This window comes from Palaemon carinicauda, chromosome 4 (assembly GCF_036898095.1).
Source record: "Palaemon carinicauda isolate YSFRI2023 chromosome 4, ASM3689809v2, whole genome shotgun sequence".
NCBI classification, from domain to species: Eukaryota; Metazoa; Arthropoda; class Malacostraca; order Decapoda; family Palaemonidae; genus Palaemon; species Palaemon carinicauda.
In genome coordinates this window covers 27,903,485-27,927,134 of record NC_090728.1, presented here as the reverse complement: position 1 = coordinate 27,927,134, position 23,650 = coordinate 27,903,485, and the positions used below count along the sequence as shown (strand labels likewise).

Sequence of the window (23,650 nt, the reverse complement as noted above, 5' to 3'; positions counted from 1 at the left end):
GAATCTCCCCTCCGAGGTCGACCCACATCAGAGTAGTCTCAGACAGCACGGCCGTAGTCCACTGCCTCAACAGTGGGGGGTCCAAATCACCCAACCTGAATCAGATCCTGGTCACTATCTTCACCTTGGCAGCCGACAAAGACTGGTTCCTGTCAGCAACTCACCCAGCAGGAGTCCAGAATGTGATAGCAGACTCATTATCCAGGACGAGCCCACTGGAATCGGAGTGGTCTCTGGACATGCACTCCTTCCGGTGGATACTCAGGCGGGTTCCAAGTCTCCAGGTAGATCTATTCGCGACCCGACTCAATCACAAACTCCCATGTTATGTGACACCGAACTTGGACCCTCAGGCTTATGCCATGGACGCATTAATCCTGGATTGGAACCATTGGCAGAAGATCTACTTATTCCCTCCAGTGAATCTTCTACTGAAAGTCTTGCACAAACTCCGCTCCTTCAACGGGGCAGTAGGTTTAGTGGCACCTCACTGGCCAAAGAGCAGTTGGTTTCCTCTCCTCCTCGAGTTGAAACTCCGTCCCTTCCGGATCCCATTCCCCAAACTGACCCAGGTGGTCCAAACTCGGACTGTGTCAGATTCCTCAAGGATAGCCAAAACCCTAACTTTGTGGATTTCATGAAGTTTGCAGTGCGTAGGGACGCAAACATCGACCCAGATAATGTCCTCTTTATAGAATCAGACAAAAGGGACTCTACGATTCGGCGGTTAAGAAACTAGCAGATTTCTTAAGGACTTCAGACCATTCGGTTATGACTCCTAATTTAGCCATCTCCTTCTTTAGGTCCATATTTGACAAAGGCCTAGCAGCTAGCACTATAACCACCATTAAGTCAGCTCTGAGGAAAGTCTTCCTGGTTGGGTTTAACATTAACCTGGCGGAGTCTTATTTCTCATCTATTCCAAAAGCATGTGCTAGGCTTCGACCTTCGGTTCGTCCACAAAAGGTCTCTTGGTCTCTAAATGATCTCCTCAAACTGGCCTCCGACACGGACAACGAATCCTGCTCCTATATCACTCTTCTTAGGAAGACTTTATTTCTAACAGCTTTGGCCTCGGGTTCCAGAATCTCAGAACTAGCAGCTCTCTCACGAAACTCAGAGAACATGGATTTCCTCCCTTCAGGTGAGGTACTTCTTTCACCAGACAGGGCGTTCCTAGCTAAGAACGAGGACCCCCAAAATAGGTGGTCCCCTTGGAAGATTATTCCTCTTCTCCAAGATACTTCTCTATGTCCGGTCACCACTCTCAGGGCCTTTTAAGCCAGGACTGCTACCCGATCGTCTGGCCCCTTGTTTATCAGAGAACAAGGAGGTACCATTTCCATACGTGGCATTAGGCAACAGATCCTATACTTCATTAAACAAGCCAATCCGGGATCATTTCCCCATGCTCATGATATCCGGTCGGTAACTACCTCCATCAATTATTTCCAGAATATGGACTTTGATGACCTTAAAAAGTACACGGGTTGGAAATCTCCTATGGTCTTTAAACGCCACTATCTAAAGAACTTACAGGCTCTTAAATACCCAACGGTTGCAGCGGGGAGCCTTATCTCTCCCCAGTGATCTTTTGTTCTTCCTTTCATCCATCTCTTCTCTTCTCCCTCCTACCCGCCACTCGCACCACGACGCCGCTTCCTTGGTGGTTCGTTAGCCCTAAGTTTATTACATATTAGGTTAATATGATTGTAACTATCATTGTTTACCATAGTTATAAGGTTGGGATATTCTTAGCCATGTCAGTTTTGTTGCATGTTTTCCTCTGATACTCGGAGGCTTCCCTGTTATCATGTTTGTTTAACCTTACTCTCACTATGCCCTGTGGCTAACTTATGTTTTATGCCTACTTACCTTAATTATATATGATTTTCTTTACATGGTGTTGTTTCTCTCCCCTTATTAAATTAGTAGTTATTGTTGGGCTTGGAAGGCATTCTCTGGTACATTTTCACCGGCCGCCACAGGTCGACCCAGAAAAGGGATTTTGACGAAGGAAAAATCTATTTCTGGGGAGAGACCTGTGGCGCCCGGTGAAACCCTTCCCCTTTATTTTACACGAGCCCACCCTTTCCTTTCCAAGCCATCATGGCCAATACAGAAGGATGTTGTTCAGATGGCGCTCGCGTCGTGGCGTGGGTGGTGTGGTGCTGGGGGTTGGCTAGGGCCTTTGTATCGGCCCATCCCTTTGATGAAGGAATTAACTAAATGGAAGACAACCTGTGAATAGTGGATTTCACGCGCCTTTGCTTTATACACGACACCCAAAAGGTGCTCGCGCGAGGGTTGTAACCTCAGCATTCCATGCTTTTATCTTTCTCTGGTATAATTGGAAGGTTTTATCAGAAAAGATATATAAGAAGGACTCTTTTCACCGGTCGCCACAGGTCTCTCCCCAGAAATAGATTTTTCCTTCGTCAAAATCCCTTATTCGGCAACAGCATACTACAGGGCAATGGCAATGGAAGGTGAGGAAACATGGGAAATTTAAAGTTTGATGATAGACATTGACACAAGTAAGGCTTTGAGGATTCACCCATGTGAACCTCAGGCAAGTATAGAAATAATGAGTTTGATTATTAAAATTTTATTTCTTGATACAGGATTTCTTTGGAGTTGAGATTATTCAGCCAATGTATGACATGTATTAATAGGGTGCATGATCTCACTGATGAAGTAGACTATTTTAGTAGGTTCAAATGGGTTTTCTAATATTGCAGGCACCAGGTCCTACGCACTTGCTGGTCTTTAATACAACCGTCAATTTTCTGCAAAACACAATCAAAGGAGATATCTCCTTTGGTGACAGATGGCCAAGAAAACCCTGCTCGAGAAGTAATGATGTGTACAGAATATGCATAAAAGGTTGAAAGTTCACCTTCTGGAGTTCTGGGCAGCAGGCAACTGGTCAGGAATTTTCAGCATATTTTCAAAATAATCAGCATGTAAATGACAGAAGTGTTGGAAACATGTCTGACAACACAACCACAATGGCCTGTCTGAAGTGTCAATTATACATGGAATCAAAAAGCCCATGTTTCTTAGCAGTGGTGGAAGTCATGATAAGATTCCCATCACAACAATACTGTGTGATTGTTGACAGCTTGAGCAGAAGGAACCAGGTTTCCTCTATGATAGTTAAGTCTAAGGAATTTCAATCTAAAAATTTACTGCTCAAATTTTGTTTGCTTGAACAGCTGTGAAGTTGGATGCCTTCTTATATCTGTAAGGCAATCTCAAGTATACAGCCTTTTTAGCCTCAATACCTCCATCTGTAATAAACAGGAAGGTATATAAGCTAAATTCTAGGATTTAGAGACATCATGAATGTAAAGCTCCTCTTAAATTTAATTATGTATGGTTTTAAGACTTTCTCTGGTATAATTTCAGTCACAAGAACCAAGTTCTTCAGGCTTATTAGTTATGCAGAAAAACCTTGGCTGCATAGAGTTTTTAAAGAAAACAGGTTAAATAACCTCTGTTAGGTAGAAATTTGAAATTTACCGCCCAAGTGTTTTTTTGTCTTTGTGGTTGGCAAAATGGCGAAAAATTATTTCCCTTGGCGAAACTGCCTCGTAGTAGGTGACTTCTTCAATTACCTTTGGTAGCATCAAATTCTATCAGAGTAGACAGCAATGGGCTTCAGCTCAATCATATCTTAAACAATTGATGTTCTGGGGACAGGTTTTTCATTTCAATAGATCTGAGGTGTCTGTCAATATTTTGAAATGAAAGCTCCTATGATAGCCAATACTTCTCTTAGATATGATCATTGGGTAGTATTTAGGCATCTCTTTATACTCCATTTAAACTACTAAAATAAGCTACCTTACTTGATTTTCCAATAAGAACAGTTGTACTTCCTGACATTTGCATCCTGATGGCAACTCAGTGATACATGCACACTGTTTGGTAGAGTTCCATATATCTCTCTTTCATGTGTGCTTTGTTGAGAAGTTAAAAATAACAAGAAATAAAGAGAGATGAGTTTACAATCTCAATTAACAGTTTGGAGTTTTGGCACTTCTCGGTGGTTTATGTTGTGGAACAATTCTTTTAAAGAAAATGTTTATACAAACCCATTATATTACTTATACACAGTTTCCCTTCCCCCCATATTTTCACTGTTAAAGGCTAAGACCACACAAAGAATTTGTTCTGGGAAAAATTTAAAGACAAAGTTCTCAATATATGTTTAGTACAGTACTCTATATTATAATAATGGGTTTGAATAAGAAAATTAATCTTATTTGAAAAAAATTACATGTCTTATCTCATTCATGACTTTTAATATGATACTAAACATACAGTAGTATACTGTAGTAACAATACACTGATGGAGTAAATTGTGAAACTTACTTACGTGGGTGCGTCCTTATTGAGAGATGCAGAATGCATGCATAAGTGCATGAAATCAATAAACAACAATGATAAACTGGCAAATATTTAAATATATCAACACAAATGTGCTAAACAAATACAAAATTCCAGAAAACTCTGAATCTTACATTATTTGTGCATCTTGATTAAATATAAATGTGAAAACCAACACCAAGTGATCAGAGAAAAAAGCTGTGTAAAATATTACTTTCTGATGTATCTACAGTATGCCCCTAGAAGTATTCTCAACCATAATAATAGCTAATCTAAATTTGCAGTTTACTCTTTCAACATACAACATAAAAAGACATTGATTCATCGTGATTCCTATGCAACATTATTCCAACCTGGCCTATCATCACCACTGTCAAAAATTTGCCTCAGTATCTTCATACGTCTCTTATGACCTTTGTTGTGTGACAGCATTGCAACCTGACATAAAAACTCTTCCCAGAATACAAGATAAGAATATGTTAATTTCTGATAACAGAATGAGGTATCTATCAAGGAAAATGGCATATCATTTATAAATCACATTGTCATATTTAGCCACTACTTACAAATTAATAAACACACAATGATAAAATTTTGTATATGATTTTAATATGGTTATATACCATACAAAGTTCTGTAACACAGTGCGAGAATATCACTTCAGTAATTATTTAGTTTTGTTCATCACTAATTTGCAAATTGTTTTCCAGTGAAGAAAATGCTACACTGCTACACTGCCATCTACACAACTAAATATAGAGGTTAATGCATAAGAAAAGTTACTCATATAATGCCAACTTGTTAATTGAATTCATTATTTCAGTAAACACAGTATTAACAAACATTCATTCATTATGTTATAAATTCTGCAAGTGCAGCTTGATTGACCAAATAAAAAATAGAGGACTATTTGTGGATCTGTATGACTATGATAATAAATGATAGCCATCCAGAAACCCTCATTCTCATTTTGTCAGCTTCTAAGTTTCCATTTTATTTAGTAGTTTTTTTTTTCATTAGGATTTTTTTAATCTATCATGAAGAAATGTTTTAATTCGTTCTTTTTACCTTGTATTGAGTATTGGTCTCTTGTCTGGTGTTCAGCTGCTGATTCGCATCTCAATTTGTTGGACAAAAGCTTATGGGCTATTAAATTTCTTATTCATGAGCTTGATATTAATCGCTGACACCATCGTTTAGTTATATTTTTATGCATGTTGCATAAAATTTTTCATAATTCTGAGCATGCTTTGCATTCAGATCTTCCCAGACTGAACCATCCAGTACGTAGTACTAGATATGCAGTTAATTCTAACAGTCTAGCCTTCTCCATCATAAGGCTCAACACTACACAGTAGTCTAGAAGTTTTATTCCAGCTGTGACTAGCTTGTTGAATGATGGTGAATAAGGCAGTTGAATTGGCGGAACTTCAGAAATTCTAACTTGTAATTTTTATGTTGAACAGCTTGACATGATTCTCTCTTTATTGTTTATATATGATAGATTTATTTTACCATACTGACCTCAAGATATTTTATATCTTTTACTATTACTTCTCATATATAGGTTATTTATTTCATTTCATTACTGTGCTATTTACCCAGTTGGAGCCTTTGGGCTTGTAGCATCATGCTTTTCCAACTATGGTTATAGCTTAGCTAGTAGTAGTAGTAGTGGTGGTAATAATAATAATAATAATAATAATAATAATAATAATAATAATTATAATAGTAATAATAATAATAAAGTAGGCCTCTACTATCCGACTGCAGATGTACGCCATTTATTAGGACTTGAAGGTAGTGTGATTATAGATTGAACAAATTCAAAGAGAAGTAGCCAGATACAATACATAAATCTGAAGTAGCTGATCAATCCCAACCTTAATTGGGCCCAAGGCTTCCTCGGCTATTGGAAAGAAGTTTGATAAGGTGGCAAGTAAATTTACATAAATCTATCATTAGCAATCTAGCTTCATTTATGACACTGGCTATGAACACAAATTAACCAAGTCTTAATGCAAGGGTGAGATTCTTTGAGTGCTCCCCACAGAGGATCTCAACTTTTTAATTTTAACTGACATTTCAAAAATAGAGTTATGGTCACTGGTAATGGCCAACTTTTCAGAAAGCTTTGAAATGGTTATACAGAAGGCCATCAACTTACAAACTTTATAGGTTCCAAGAAGCTGTTTGTAAGTCTAGTTTTGTTAAATTTTGGCCTAAGGTAGGCAAAACTTGACTCCCATGCCTATGACTCCCAGCTACAAAAGTCAACAAATAGTCCCATTCCATACTAAATATATATCAGATTATTGCAAATGTCATCTTGCTTCCTGTATTGAATGATATAATATTGTTTTATTACATGTGTTTGTATCTCTTGAATGTTTGTAAGCTGAGGACCTTCTGTGTAAGTTTTACTTTAGAGATTCCTCATTAGGGTGATCTATAATCTTCCGATGAAGATAAAAGAGCAGGTACCTCAGGTGGAAGCGAAAAGGTCGTAACTATTATCTTTTCTCAAGTGCTTAGACAGCACCTAAGATAATAGAACCAGTAAAATAGTTAATGATTTCTTTGACTAGATAATCAGCAATTGAGAACAGTTGTGTTCTTGTTTAAATAAATTGGTGACAGTCATATAGGATAGGAATTTTTTTGGCTCCCTCATTTGGTCATTTACTAGATCTATCCCGACTAACACTAATTTTGAAGCAGGTTTCAAATAAGGAGCAATTTGATATGCTTGCTCAGAAATATAATAAAGCCACTGTCAGTAAACTCAGGACAATGATGTTCCAAATATAACTCCTGCCCTAACAGCTAGTTAAGAATGTCCACACTCAAGATAGGTCAAGACATTTTAAAAGTCCCTTTTGTATAAACAGGAACTGAGAAAAGAATTTGACAATTATAAAAAGAAAAAATAATTCAACTTGTAAGACCCTGATGAGAAAGTCTTTATCTTTTTATTGGAAACAACACTTGTATGTACTCTCAGAAAGGTTAGCTCACTGGGAAAAAGTAGAAAGTCCAATAGGCAGGAAGGCCATCAAGGAGGTGAAACAATTTTTTCTGGCCTTTATGACAAGCTGCTTGTGATTCCCAAGTTGTGAGGGAATAGATACCAATTCTGGATATATCTAAACTGACCTAGTTTCTTAAGAGTTACATGACTTTCATAGAGAAAATCTTATCCATACTAACTCCCATTCCTAAGGAGAACTGGATGTTCCTACTATTTCTTTCATATGATCATCTTCATTTCCTAGTGCAACAGAGTCGAGGAAGTTTTTGAGTTTGTCTTCAAGGGAAGGCTTTTCAGTTCACTCCAAAGACCAGCCTACAAATATTCACTTGCATGATGATTCCAGTCTCCAAATGGCTAAATCTGGTAGTAATCTGGATGCTTTTGTACCTAAACAAGTGGCTATTCCTAGAGGGGTCTTAAAAGAAAAGTGATTCTCAATCTCCTTCCCAAGTTGTGGATTCTAATAATCTGGGAAAAGTCTATGCTCTCTAAATTGATCACTTCTATACTGTATTTGGGAACGACAATTGCATCTTCTTCTTCTTCTTCTTTGTCTATATCTTTTCCCAAATATAGAAGTGATCAATTTAGAAAGCATAGACTTTTCCCAGATTGTTAGAATCCCCAACTTGGGAAGGAGATAAATTACTTAATTATTTTCCTAGCTTTTTTTACACTTTTATTTTTATAAAAAAAAAAAATAAAATAAAAAAAAAATACTTTTATTTTTATTAAAAAAATAAAATGAAAAAAAAAATAATGTAAAAAACTAAGAAAATAATTAAGTTATTAAGCATAACAATTTTAAACACTACAAAAGTTGTATTGTCGACTAATAATCCTATTGATCAATTGTCCTTCTGACCAAGTGTCTTTTCTGCTAATTGTCTGTCTGCAAATTGACTGTCGCCTACTTGTCTTTAGGTTAATTGTTGCAGGCGCCAACCTCGCCCGCCACCCAGTAGTGGAGGTGACAGTCATCCACACCGCCACAGGAATACGAGTGCCTGTCGCCACCTGTCTGCCAATTATCCTGTCAACCGATTGTCTTGTCTACTAATTGTCTGTCGACTAATTGCCGTTCGGCTAATTAACCACACACGAGGAAAAGTGGGGAAATACTCTGGTGGACTTGTTAGCCACGCATGTCTATTGAAAGATGGAAATAGTCTGAACTCCATCAGGCCTGGGCAGTGAATGCACTGCTGCAAGACAGGGTAAGCCTAGATATTTATGTATTCTCTCCTTTTACCATGATCAAAAAGCAGTATCAACAACTTTAGATGTCCAAGAATGACACTTTCCACAGTGTACTCCAAGCAAAAGGACTTTCGGAACCCTACCGACTTTCCATAATTATTTGTCTTAAAAAATTAAATGAGTATAGAACAATGGAGGTGTATGCACACTTAACTTTTTTTTTCCTTGTACTTCAAGGAAGCTTTTAATGGTGTATGACTCATGTTGTTCATTAGTTTCCCTGCTTGTGGTAAGAGAAATTTTAAATTCAGAAAGTAATCTTAGTTTCCCTGCTTGTGGTAGGATAAATTTTAAATTCATAAAGTAATCTATTTATTTCTCTTTGCTTTGTTTTTGTTTTGCAAAGTTTATTTGATTAGGTGAAGACATTAGGGGTTGAGTTAATGTACTTTAGGATATTTAGGTCATTACCTTGACAGCTTTAGTGAGATTCTCTATGACTAGCCCTTGTTTTGGTTCTGGTTAGCAATAGTCTAATAGTCTTCAGTTTTACTAGTCTTACCATTTTAATGGAATTAGAGGAAAATTTATGAGGTATCTTTCAATCTTGGATTGTCTCTGGACAAATCATTGGAAGGTTAAGTCTTATGGAATATTTTTGGTATTTATATCTCATCTCAATGTGGTTTTCTAAGAATATCCATATTGTTTGCTACTACTCACCTTCCGGACAACGTGAGAAACAGTGCAATGCATGTTGGGTAATACTGCATTGAAATGAACAGAATTTAAATAATAATATTCATTACTTCTATACTCACACAATTTTCATTGGATCAAACTCTACTCGGCCCATCTAGTTGAGACAATCAAAGACATCGGTTTCTAGATGGTGGCCATCTATTGTAGGTAGGAGGGCTAGTCATACAAACCCACTAATAATTCTCTAATTTTTAGTTTGTAAACTAAGGGACTCATAAAATGGATAGCCTAATTAATGTTGGGTAAGTATTGAGATAATAAATTTCAATCTAAAAATTCTTATTTCAATTCTCATGTAAATAGCACTCATAATGCCATAAGCTTTTTTGAGGTGCTGGCCCAATACATGTATGAGTTAAAAATGGAGCTATAGCCCTAGCAAAGAACAGGAATAACATCTGCCCTCATTCAATGGCACTGTATTCTTCACCTCTGAATATTACCCACATAGAAGGGGAGTGGGGTATCTAATGAATACTGGGTACTTAAATGAAAAAAAATATTACAAAAATTTGATTTATTTCAATGAAACCCTCATTGGACCAGGGTTTATTCTTCACTCGGTATTTCAGCACATGAGAAGGGATATGCCTATTAATTGTGTTGGCCAGATTTTCTGATAAGAAAGAAAGAATTTTTACCAATTCAAATACAAAAGTTCACTCAAAATGCAATTTCAGTTTGCTTGAGATTTTATATACTGTACTGTACATCTTCAAAGAGTATGACACATCCAAGACAGATTGCTCAGTCTTAATTACTAACAAAATCAAACCATGATCAGATGTCCCAATTGGAGGACTAACCTTGCTTGTTATAACACAAAGGGAGTCTGTGTATACCAGGTCCAAGGTATAGATTTGTCAGTAGCCTCAATTATGATTTGTTCACAGCCTCATCCAGAGGCAAAGTTCAAAGCTTGTAAGCCATGGCAATCAATAAGAGAAATGTTATTTTCATTAGTAAAATAAATTTTTGAATATACTTACCCGATGATCATGTAGCTGTCAACTCCGTTGCCCGACAGAATTCTACGGACGGGATACGCCAGCGATCGCTATACAGGAGGGGGGTGTACTCACCAGCGCCATCTGTGGTCAGGTACTCCAGTACTTCTTGTCAACACCACCTCAATTTTTTCCTCGGTCCACTGGTTCTCTATGGGGAGGAAGGGTGGGTCAATTAAATCATGATCATCGGGTAAGTATATTCAAAAATTTATTTTACTAATGAAAATAACATTTTTCAATATTAATCTTACCCGATGATCATGTAGCTGATTCACACCCAGGGAGGTGGGTGAAAACCAGTATACATGTTAATCAAGAAGCTAAGTATCCCGTATTTCATTTTTATTAGTTATTCAAAATAACAAATAAAATCGATAAGTACCTGGTACGGAAGTCGACTTGAACCATTACTCTGCCTTTAATAAGTACGTCTTCCTTACTGAGCGCAGCGGTCCTCTTAGGATGCTGAACGACTCTTAGGTGCTGAAGTATAAAGGGCTGCAACCCATACTAAAGGACCTCATCACAACCTCTAACCTAGGCGCTTCTCAAGAAAGAATTGACCACCCGCCAAATCAACTAGGATGCGGAAGGCTTCTTAGCCGACCGTACAACCCAAAACAACAATAAAAGTATTCAAGAGAAAGGTTAAAAAGGTTATGGGATTATGGGAATGTAGTGGCTGAGCCCTCACCTACTACTGCACTCGCTGCTACGAATGGTCCCAGGGTGTAGCAGTTCTCGTAAAGAGACTGGACATCTTTGAGATAGAATGATGCAAACACTGACTTGCTCCTCCAATAGGTTGCATCCATAACACTCTGCAGAGAACGGTTCTGTTTGAAGGCCACTGAAGTAGCCACAGCTCTCACTTCATGTGTCCTTACCTTCAGCAAAGCAAGGTCTTCTTCCTTCATATGAGAATGAGCTTCTCTAATCAGAAGCCTTATGTAGTAAGAAACTGCGTTCTTAGACATAGGCAGTGAAGGTTTCTTAATAGCACACCATAAGGCCTCCGATTGTCCTCGCAAGGGTTTTGACCTTTTAAGATAGTACTTAAGAGCTCTGACAGGGCAAAGAACTCTCTCCCGCTCGTTACCCACCATGTTGGAAAGGCTAGGTATTTCGAACGATTTAGGCCAAGGACGTGAAGGAAGCTCGTTTTTGGCCAAAAAACCGAGCTGCAAGGAACATGTAGCCGTTTCAGATGTGAAACCTATGTTCCTGCTGAAGGCGTGAATCTCACTTACTCTTTTGGCTGTTGCAAGGCAAACGAGGAAAAGAGTTTTTAGAGTGAGGTCCTTGAAAGAGGCTGACTGGAGAGGTTCAAATCTTGATGACATAAGGAACCTTAGGACTACGTCTAGATTCCAGCCTGGAGTGGACAACCGACGTTCTTTAGAGGTCTCAAAAGACCTAAGGATGTCCTGCAGATCTTTGTTGGTGGAAAGATCCAAGCCTCTGTGGCAGAAAACCGCTGCCAACATACTTCTGTACCCCTTGATCGTAGGAGCTGATAGATATCTAACATTCCTTAGATGTAACAGGAAGTCAGCAACTTGGGTTACAGTGGTACTGGTAGAGGAAACTGCATTGGCTCTGCACCAGCTTCGGAAGACTTCCCACTTAGATTGATAGACTCTGCGAGTGGATATCCTCCTTGCTCTGGCAATCGCTCTGGCTGCCTCCTTCGAAAAGCCTCTAGCTCTTGAGAGTCTTTCGATAGTCTGAAGGCAGTCAGACGAAGAGCGTGGAGGCTTGGGTGTACCTTCTTTACGTGAGGTTGACGCAGAAGGTCCACTCTTAGAGGGAGAGTCCTGGGAACGTCGACCAGCCATTGCAGTACCTCTGTGAACCATTCTCTTGCAGGCCAAAGGGGAGCAACCAACGTCAGCCGTGTCCCTTTGTGAGAGACGAACTTCTGAAGAACCCTGTTGATGATCTTGAACGGCGGGAATGCATACAGGTCGAGGTGGGACCAGTCCAGCAGAAAGGCATCCACGTGAACTGCTGCCGGGTCTGGAATCGGGGAACAGTACAATGGGAGCCTCTTGGTCATCGAGGTAGCGAACAGATCTATAGTTGGCTGACCCCACAGGGCCCAAAGTCTGTTGCACACGTTCTTGTGAAGGGTCCACTCTGTGGGGATGACTTGACCCTTCCGGCTGAGGCGATCTGCCGTAACATTCATATCGCCCTGAATGAACCTCGTTACCAGCGTGAGCTTTCGACTTTTTGACGAAATGAGGAGGTCCCTTGCGATCTCGAACAGCTTCCTCGAATGAGTCCCTCCCTGCTTGGAGATGTACGCCAAGGCTGTGGTGTTGTCGGAGTTCACCTCCACCACCTTGTTTAGCTGGAGGGACTTGAAGTTCATTAAGGCCAGATGAACCGCCAACAACTCCTTGCAATTGATATGAAGCGTTTCCTGTTCCTGGTTCCATGTCCCCGAGCATTCCTGTCCGTCCAATGTCGCGCCCCAGCCCGAGTCTGATGCGTCCGAGTAGAGATGATGGTCGGGGGTCTGAACAGCTAACGAGAGACCCTCCTTGAGAAGAATGCTGTTCTTCCACCACGTTAGAGTAGCCCTCATCTCTTTGGAAACAGGAATAGAGACCGCCTCGAGCGTCATATCCTTGTTCCAGTGAGCTGCCAGATGGTACTGAAGGGGGCGGAGGTGGAGTCTCCCTAACTCGATGAACAGGGCTAGCGATGAAAGAGTCCCTGTTAGACTCATCCACTGCCTCACCGAGCATCGGTTCCTCCTCAGCATGCTCAGGATGCACTCCAGGGCTTGGTTGATTCTTGGGGCCGACGGAAAAGCCCGAAAAGCTCGACTCTGAATCTCCATACCCAGGTAAACGATGGTTTGGGAAGGAACGAGCTGGGACTTCTCTAAATTGACCAAGAGGCCCAGTTCCTTGGTCAAATCCAAAGTCCATCTGAGACTCTCCAGACAGCGACGACTTGTGGGAGCTCTTAAAAGCCAGTTGTCTAAATAAAGGGAGGCTCTGATGTCTGCCAAGTGAAGGAATTTCGCAATATTCCTCATCAGTCGCGTAAACACAAGAGGTGCCGTGCTCAGGCCAAAGCACAGGGCTTGGAACTGGTACACAACCTCTCCAAAGACGAATCTCAGAAAAGGTTGGGAGTCTGGATGGATGGGAACGTGAAAGTAGGCGTCTTTCAGATCTAACGAGACCATCCAGTCCTCCTGCCTGACCGCTGCTAGGACCGACTTCGTCGTCTCCATTGTGAACGTCTGCTTGGTGACATAAGCATTGAGCGCACTGACGTCCAGCACCGGTCTCCAACCTCCTGTCTTCTTGGCCACCAGGAAGAGACGGTTGTAAAAGCCCGGGGATTGATGGTCCCGGACTATCACCACTGCCTCCTTCTGTAGCAGGAGCGACACCTCTTGATGTAACGCTAGCCTCTTGTCCTTCTCCTTGTAGTTGGGAGAGAGGTTGATGGGAGATGTGGTCAGAGGGGGATTGCGGCAGAACGGAATTCTGTAACCCTCCCTTAGCCACTTGACAGACTGAGCGTCTGCACCTCTGCTCTCCCAGGCTTGCCAGAAGGTCTTGAGTCTGGCTCCTACAGCTGTCTGGAGAGGAAGGAAGTCAAAGCTTGCTTTTCGTGGACTTGGCACCTTTCTTGGACTTGCCCCGGTGACTGTCTGCACGGGTACTTCCTCTACTGGAGGCTCTGCCACGAAAGGGCGGAATGAATCTGGTAGCAGGTGTATCAGCCACAGGGGTGCGGTAAGATCTCGGCACGGAAGGTAAGGTTTTAGCCTTACGTGCTGAAGAGGCCATGAGGTCATGCGTATCTTTCTGGATAAGAGCCGCAGCCATCCCCTTGATTAACTCCTCCGGAAACAGGAACTTGGAGAGAGGAGCAAACAGCAACTCTGACCTCTGGCAAGGGGTGATACCAGTCGATAAGTAGGAGCATAGATGTTCCCTTTTCTTGAGGACTCCTGAGACAAAAATAGACGCAAGTTCGCCAGAACCATCGCGAATTGCTTTGTCCATACTGGACATGATCAGCATGGCCGAGTCTTTGTCAGAAGGAGCAGTCTTCCTGCTTAAGGCCCCCAGGCACCAATCGAGGAAGTTAAAAATTTCGAAGGCGCGAAAGACTCCCTTCATCAAGTGGTCCAGCTCAGAAAAGGTCCAGCAGACCTTCGAGCGTCTCATAGCCGACCTGCGGGGAGAGTCAACCAAACTTGAGAAGTCGGCCTGGGCAGAGGCAGGAACCCCCAAGCCAGGTTCCTCTCCCGTGGCATACCAGACGCCCGACTTAGAAGCCAGCTTAGGAGGAGGAAACACAAAAGAGGTCCTTCCCAGTTGCTGCTTGGACTGCAACCAATCCCCTAAAACCCTCAAAGCTCTCCTTGATGATCTGGCGAGGACAAGCTTGGTGTAGGCAGACGTAGTAGGCTGCATGCCTAGAGAAAACTCGGATGGGGGAGAACGAGGGGTTGCAGATACGAAGTGTTCAGGGTACAACTCTCTGAACAGAGCCAGGACCTTGCGAAAGTCTAAGGAAGGCGGCGACGACTTGTGTCCTTCCACATCAGAAGTAGGATCATCCAGATGAGCAGCTTCATCCTCAGAAACCTCATCGCCTGAGAGTTGAGTAGCGAGAGGTAAAGGTAGAGCGGCAGGCTGAATGGCTGAATCCTGCAGAACGGGTGCATGCGCACTTGCGGATCCATCATCATGCCTCTGCTGAATAGACTGAGGGCTGGCAATGACAAAGGCAGGGGGCTGGAGTGAGGGAGGTTCTGCGGTGGTCTGAGGAGCAAGCGTGGTCAGAAGCGAATGCTGGAAGGCATGAGGCTCATGCTGCATGGTATACGGCTCATGCTGTATGGGATGAGGCTCATGCTGCGAAGAATGCGGCTGCTGCATGGTAAGAGGCTCGTGCTGCATGCGTTGAGGAGGCTCCCTCATAGCATGAGGCTCCTGCCTCAAGGGTTGCGCCTGCCTCAAGGGTTGAGGAGGTTGCTGCGCAGAGTGAGGCTCCTACCTCAAGGGTTGAGGAGGTTGCCGCATAGCATGAGGCTGCTGCCTCATGGGTAGAGGAGGTTGCCGCATAGCATGAGGCTCCTGCCTCAAGGGTTGAGGAGGTTGCCGCATAGCATGAGGCTCCTGCCTCATGGGTAGAGGAGGTTGCTGCATAGTGCTGGAACCTGGCAACTCCCGATGCGGCAGCTCACGCATGGAAGCAGGAGGAGCCTCAAGAACATGCGTCTGGCAGGGAGGACTGCGCAGAGGTGGAGGAGCGCTCGCAGGAGGAGGTGTGTTAACCTTCTCTGCCTGATACTCCTGCATCAAAGCCGCAAGCTGAGACTGCATAGTCTGCAGCATAGACCACTTGGGGTCCACAGAAGTTGGAGCAGAGGCCTGTTGAGGCACCGCTCTACCTCTCTTAGGAGGTGTGCAGTCATCAGATGACTGCGGCGAGTCCGAACTGGCCCAGTGGCTACACCTGGGCCGTTGGACTAGCTCGGAAGGGACCTTACGTTTGAGAGGTCGTGAGACCTGGGTCCACCGTTTCCTCCTGGAAACCTCTTCCGCAGACGAGGAATTTAAGGGCTCATTCGTCTGGGAGTGGAAGTGACGATCTCTATCAGATACGCCCGCAACCACTGAGGATACAACTGTGCGCCGATCAAGGCCTGCCGAACCCTTTTGCCCTTCGACGTTGCTTCTCCCCTGGGCTTGGGAGCTTGCAAGAGGTCCCGGACTGGGAGGACGACTGGCACGCACAGAAGTATCCTCATGCGCAACACTGACACTGACACTAGGCACAGCACTGGCACTAACACTTCCCACTGCACTCTTCACTTTAAGTTCCTTGACATCTGCCAAGAGAAGATTGTGGTCACTAACTAACGACTCCACCTTATCACCAAGAGCCTGAATGGCACGCAACATATCCGTCATATCAGGCTGAGCACTCGTAGCAGGTTCGGGGGTCACCACCACAGGGGAAGGAAAAGGTTGAGGGTCATGGGGGGAGGAATAAACCAAAGAGCGAGAAGAACTCCTCCTAACTCTCTCCCTCTCTAACCTAGTTGTATATTTGAGGAATTCATTAAATTCGAATTCCGAAAGCCCAGCACATTCCCCACATCGATCTTCCAACTGACAGGATTTTCCCCTACAGTCGGAACAAACGGTGTGAGGATCAACAGAGGCCTTCGGAAGACGCCTATACAAGTCCTAACACTACATCGCCTAAATTTAGGAGCTTGAGAGTGGTCGGACATCTTGAATTTAGAGAACAGTCAAGGGGGAATTCCAAAGTAAAGCAAAGATCGTTAACCAATAAATCAATATAATTCCAAAAGCTATCTAAGCTAAGGGAAAAGCTTCCTGTACAGCGAAGGCTAAATTTTAGAGCAAATACTTCACCAAAACCGTGAACAAAGACTCCAAAATCAACAGCGTATCCATGTAGGTCTTGCCGGCGGCACGACAGAGGAAAAATTGAGGTGGTGTTGACAAGAAGTACTGGAGTACCTGACCACAGATGGCGCTGGTGAGTACACCCCCCTCCTGTATAGCGATCGCTGGCGTATCCCGTCCGTAGAATTCTGTCGGGCAACGGAGTTGACAGCTACATGATCATCGGGTAAGATTAATATTGAAAAACAAAATTTAATCACTCCATGTGGTAAGCACTGAAATCCCCAAACCCTGCAAAAGAGGCCTTTCTATCATCTTGTGTATTAACCATAATGGTAAGAAGACAATCAAGGATAGCATCATCCGTGTCTCGATTAGTCCTTCCCTCCATGGCCCCCCTTGCCTCTCTAGCCAGATATATAAAATTTCTACCTAGACTTTACATAAAAAATAAATATATAGTTGCTTTTAGTAATTACTTTGAGCATGGATTCTGTACAAATAATATAGGTACACAACATATTGAGTGAGCTTATTCTCTTTATTAGTTAACAATGTACTTGATACTGGTTCTTAGCAACCAGATCTTGAATACTTGGTTTAATGCCAAATAGTGGACCTCATAATTCCCCTTTAATGTTCAGTCAGTTACTGTTCTTGGCTTTGACATCAACAAATATGGAAAACGCAGCTTCACTAAGATATGTGGATCCAAATATAGTTAAAACCCGAAGGGCCTGACATGACATCAGAGGGTAAACAGCACGGTACTTGACCAGAAAGTCTCAAGATCAATTCTTTGAAGTTTTCAGCTGTGGATTTACCCTTTAACTCTAGACACTCCTCTTGGACTTCTTCTGAAATATCGGTCTACTTTTTTCCCCAAGACTCACGTCCCCAGGTTGAGAACCACTTTGAAGATGCTATGCCTGCCACAAACTTTTATGACCTTATTAATCTCATGATAGCCACATTCGTAGTAAGACTTACGAGAAGCAGAGTACTCAGTCCTAATACTGTATACATCACCATACCCCTTCCCATAGGAATGGCATCTTGTTTCAAAATTATTGGTCTTTTAAAACCTGGAATAAGCAGCTGAGTGCCTCATTTATATTAGAATATCATACAGTCAATATTACCATGTAGTTTACGAATATTGTGATACACTAAATGACACTGGCAAAGTATAGGATGCACTGTTCCTGGATCTTGCTCAGTATCTCCAGACAAAATAAGAATTAAGACAATAAAAGGTCTTACCACAAACAATATGTACATGACTATATACAGTACAAAGAAAATAAAAATTTAACTCATGGACTAAAGACAATGTCATATAAAATGGGTCAAAATTGTGGAACCGACATACCATTCAAGGCTTAATACCCTCCAAGGTAGTCACTTCAACTGATGGAAGGACAGTAATGATGGTTTTGAAAATTAATACCATAGAGGAAGATCAAGGAACACATAGGGAAAAGGCAACCACTGATAAACAATCAGGCAACCATGGTCCTGCTATTAAAGCTGCCCAACATATGTATTGGATTCCCTGTTCTAGCCTTTCACAAGAAACTCCATGGAGATCACATAACACCTCCCCAAAACTAGATCTTTCCTTCGTCAACACATTAAAATGCCTTTTTTATGGAAATATATTAAGCATTTTATCAGTAATAGATTTCTTTGTCCAGTATTATTTGGATGAAACTAGGGACATTGGCAGTAGTGTCCCTAATTTGTTCTGTGGGATTAGAGTTTCAAATCGTTCTCTGTCCAAAAATGTAATATTATTTCTAGTTAAAAGTTTGGTCAAAGAAATGCACAAAGAATTGGATTCAAGTCTAATAAAAGCCTTGAAGGTTAAGATTTATGATATTAGAAGTACAGCTACATTTTTTATTTTTTGCAGAAATCTTTTTTGGGAAAGAGTTTTAGCAGCAGCTCAATGGTATACCAAGTCAGTGTTCACAAAACATTATCTTGAAGAATCCTGGTTTATTATCAGGAATGCTTGGCACTTGTTCCTCTAGTGGCTGCTAGTGATCTGGTTTGTTAACTTAATTGAGTTTAGATAATTTATAATTTTCTTATTTAAAAAAATTCTAGTTTCAGCTACATGGTGGTGGGGTTATATATTAAAGATGAGTCCCGTATTTCAAGTATCATTAGAAAAACAATCTGTAGTCCTATATTTTGAGATGGTTTGTTACCATTAATCTAGACCAGTTGAGCCTAGAATTTTAATTATTCTATAATATTCTATTTCTATAAATGACCAATCTCCTTCCTTCACTGGTGTTCCACCTCCATCAGTCTGGGAGTCTGCAATATGAACACCAGGAGAGGTTCATAGAAATAAAATGGAATTTCAATACTATATTTCTGTATTGCTATTCTCACCTGATGTTTATATACATGCCTACCCTCCTCCCCGCTGACTTGTGATGTCAAGAGAATAGAGAATAATTTCAACTTCGAGACTGAAATAACAAAGAGCCACTGGCACTTTACTGCCTATGTATAAACTCTTCACTGCTTGCAAGAACCTTCCACCAATTCCATATAACCCCATCATATTCCACATCGCATCCCTATCAGCTCTATCATAGGCTTTCTCCATATCTATAAAGGCATAATATACCTCCTTACTTTTTACTAAACATATCTTCCCAACTATAAAATCTGATCTATACATCCACTACCTCCTCTGAAGCCACCCTGCACCTCCAAGATTGCATCCTCTTGTTTCATCCTTAAAGCACTTTTCCAACCACACTAAATAAACAAATACACCTAAAATTACAACACTCATGCACATCTTTGCCTTTGTATAGTGGAACAATACACACACCCAGTCCAATGGTACCATTGTCAACATAAAACATATATTAAACAATCTCACCAGCCATTCCAGTAGTCACACCCCCTTCCTTTAACATCTCAGCCCTCACATCATCCATACCAAGTGCCTTTCCTGCTCTCCTCTCATCTAGTGCTTTCTTCACTTCCTCTCTTGTCATCTATCTCACATTCTCATCTACCATTACAGGCACCTCAACACTGGCAATAGCAATTATATCTGCCTTCCTATCATCCTCAACATTTAATAACCTATAAAAATATTCAGTCCACCTTTATCTCACCTCATCTCCTTTCAGTAACCTTCCATTTTCATCTTTCGCTGTCTCTGCACTCCTCGATCCATCCTTCCTTACTCTCTCCACTTCTTTCTAAAACTTCTTATACTCTTTAATGCAAACTACTTAATCCCTGACCCCACCTCTAGTCAGCCTCCCTATTTGCTTCCATGTCCTTCCGTTTTACTGCCATATTTTTTCTCTCCATACTGTATTTTTCATACTTCTCTATACTATTACTTTGCAGCCATTCTTCAAATGCCCTCTTTTTCTCTTCCAACTCCATCTTCACAACTGTATTCCACCAGTCAATACTCTCCACCATATTACCTCCAACAAACTTCTTACCACATACATCACTTGCATGCCCAAATAAAATTTCTTTTACTAACTTCCACTCCTCGAGATCACCAGTTCCTCTCACTTTCACCCTGATAAATACCCCTTACAAACTTTCTTGATATTCACTTTTTACCTCTGGATTTCTCAACTCTTCCACCTTCACTACCTCCCATTTACATCCTCCCATTTTTTTGCTACAACTAATTTTGCTTCAACCATAAAATGATCAGACACACTGCTTGCCATACCCCTCAACACGAGCACATTTCCAATCATCCTTTTATTTTATCAACACATAATCCAACTATGCTCTTTCTACCACTGTTCCAATTGTACCTCTTAGCCAATTGTATATTCATTCATATCTTTTCTTGAAAAAACTATTACTTACCACAAGCTCTTATTCAACACATATCTAGCAGTCTCTCACCACTCTCGTAAACTGGTACACCATACTTCCCAATGAGACCCTCTACCTCTCCAGCACCCACTCTGGCATTTAAGTCACCCAAAACAACTCATCATCTCTTTTACTCAGTCCTACATTCCTAGTCAACTCATTCCAGAAACCATTCCACTCTTCACTTTTTTCCCAACCATGTCCATACACACTAAAAAGACCAAACATTCCCTACCCAACCTACCCCTTACCCACATTAACTTAGAGGAAACTTCCTTCCATTCCACTACTTTATCTATCATTGACTCACTTAACAATATAGCCACATCTTTTCTTGCTCTTCCCCCTTCAACCCCAGCTGCTCTACCCGTCACTTCACTAAACATCAGTTCACCCTTCCCTTTTATCTTTTGTCTCTCACAAGGCCAATACATACATCTTTCAATTCCAGAACATATTACCAATCTCATATCTTTAACTCTCCTTCGTACTACATCCACGCACATTTAGACACCCCAAAACTAGAGTGTGGGAAGCAGTCAAACTCACCCTAACTCCTCCTCCTCTCCTTTGATGTCTAGCAGGAATAAAATAACAGGAGAGGGGATTCCCAGTTCCCTTGCTCCGTTCATTTTAGTCGCCTCTTACAACACACAGGGATACATTGGCACTATTCTAATTGTTGTTATGACCCTGCAGCCAGAGGAATCTTATCAATATTTGCTAAGATAATCTTCATTTAGTTAAAAACTTGTAGTTTTTATTCGTGAGCCAATCATGCATAAAACTTTTTTCAAATATAATTTTATAGAAAAAACTAAAGTTTATTACTAACAATAGGGAAAAATACAGAACTGTGCAGTACTTACCACCAAAGGCAGATTGCTTCTCAAGATTTTGGGCACATTTGACAGTAATAGTTGTTACAATAGAAGGTCTCTTTGCACAAGAATACCATGGAATTTTGGGTTGATCTTTAACCAGTTCCCTGGAAAATGGGTTGATGAAAATATATTTTTCAAACTGTATATTTCGGTGATAACATCTATCCCATTATACATGTAATGCAATGAATAACAATGGCATTTCAAGCCATAATAGAAAAAAATGCTAAACATATATACCAGAGTTAATTCTTATCAGTTTTGAAAAAGTTAACAGGAACAAACAATATTTCATTAAGGTCACATTTCTTCTTAACCCAAACAAAAAACAGTAAAACAGTGCATAGGAAATTTGAAGTGTTATAGTAAAGTTTTATTGCCAAAATATATCCCTGTTGTATATCAAATTACTATGCCATACATCATAAAATGTGCTGCACAGTAGAAATATTTCTGAGCAAACTTTTGACCTTCTCTTTCTTCTTCTTTGTCTACATCCTTTCCCACTTCTATGTGAGGTCAATGTTTCTGGTCAGCTTTCTCCATCTACCTCTGTCCCACACCTCATCAGAATTAAACTTCCTCATCAAGTAAATTTAAAGTCATTTCAGGAGTAAAGCATAATTAACGCTCAAAAATCTATTTTTGGGTGAGATAGCCATGTTGTCCTGATGGAAGGTTCCTATAGGTAGCTTTCTAAGGGATATTTGGCTAGAGTGATATTCCCAGAGAATTAACCTTTAGGTCTCCAGAATTCTAACTCCTGGCAAGAATATCCTTAAAATTTCTCTTAAGGATATCACATAATATCAGGGGACGTATATCTTGATACGACACGTAGCAATCTTCACTCCGAATAGCGTTTTCGTTTCGAGGGGGAAGAGTGGCAAAACAGAAGGGGAGCCGTTATCAAGGGTACCCTTCCTCCCGTACTACTATTGAGTATCTAGATGGTGCTGTATCCAAGATGACGCTCATTCCTTGTAGCATTGAGCATGGTGCTACAGATATAGTAATTTTGGGAGGGATCCTGCCAAGGTCTTTTCTATAGAAAAGGAGGGCGGGTCCATCAGGACGACATGGCTATCTCACCCAAAAATAGATTTTTCGCTTCGCTCAAAATCCGTTTTTTGGGCTCAAGCCATGTCGTCCTGATGGAAGTTTACCAGAGAATTACTAGAAAGTACTGTATCTGTGGATTTTCATAAGTGCCTTAACCTTGGGCCATTTTTCTATGGTCATCCTTACCACTGAGACAAATGACGTTACCGTTATCCGTCATTGCCACTAATCATGGACAATGTTAGTGCTTCCTGCCCCCTGCAGGGAAGTCATACTAGACATTAAAAAAGGGGTCTCAAGGTTTGCATTTATTGTATAAACAAACATAAGTATCCACTAGATATACAAAAGGTCTCATGGTTTGTATATGTTGTCAACTATATCCACTGTTTGTAAGCATACAATAATATGAGGTTTACTTAAATAAATAAGTAAGAGAACTCTGGCATATTTAATGTGCTAATTGAAGGGCGAAATAAGATGCAATTACACTCTAATAGACATTTATTTTGAATATGACCAAATGGAATAACGAGTAGTAGGTAGTAGGTTGGCCAGGGCACCAGCCACCCGTTGAGATACTACCGCTAGAGAGTTATGGGGTCTTTTGACTGGCCAGACAGTACTACATTGGATCCTCCTCTCTGGTTACGGTTCATTTTCCCTTTGCCTACATACACACTGAATAGTCTGGCATATTCTTTACATATTCTCCTCTATCCTCATACACCTGACAACACAGATTACCAAACAATTCTTCATCACCCAAGGGGTTACTGAACTGTAATTGTTCAGTGCCACTTTCCTCTTGGTAAGGGTAGAAGAGACTCTTTAGCTATGGTAAGCAGCTCTTCTAGGAGAAGGACACTCCAAAATCAAACCACTGTTCTCTAGTCTTGGGTAGTGCCATAGCCTCTGTACCATGGCCTTTCACTGTCTTGGGTTAGAGTTCTCTTGCTTGAGGGTACACTCGAGCACACTCTCCTATCTTATTTC

The 23,650-nt window shown here is 41.2% G+C and overlaps 1 protein-coding gene and 1 long non-coding RNA gene across 6 annotated transcripts in view; one reads left to right on the top strand and one right to left on the bottom strand.

Moving 5' to 3' along the window:
- The window catches only part of LOC137639843 (calpain-5-like), a 257,729-nt gene that overhangs the window by 21,905 nt on the left and 212,174 nt on the right, over nt 1–23,650 (bottom strand). For all 4 annotated transcript variants that reach the window (XM_068372097.1, XM_068372099.1, XM_068372098.1 and 1 more), the window contains one exon: nt 21,578–21,696. In XM_068372097.1, coding sequence (XP_068228198.1) covers nt 21,578–21,696 — 119 coding nt within the window. The remainder of the gene's footprint in view (nt 1–21,577; nt 21,697–23,650) is intronic.
- The window catches only part of LOC137639845 (uncharacterized), an 85,970-nt gene that overhangs the window by 49,432 nt on the left and 12,888 nt on the right, over nt 1–23,650 (top strand). The gene's annotated exons all lie outside the window — the stretch shown is intronic.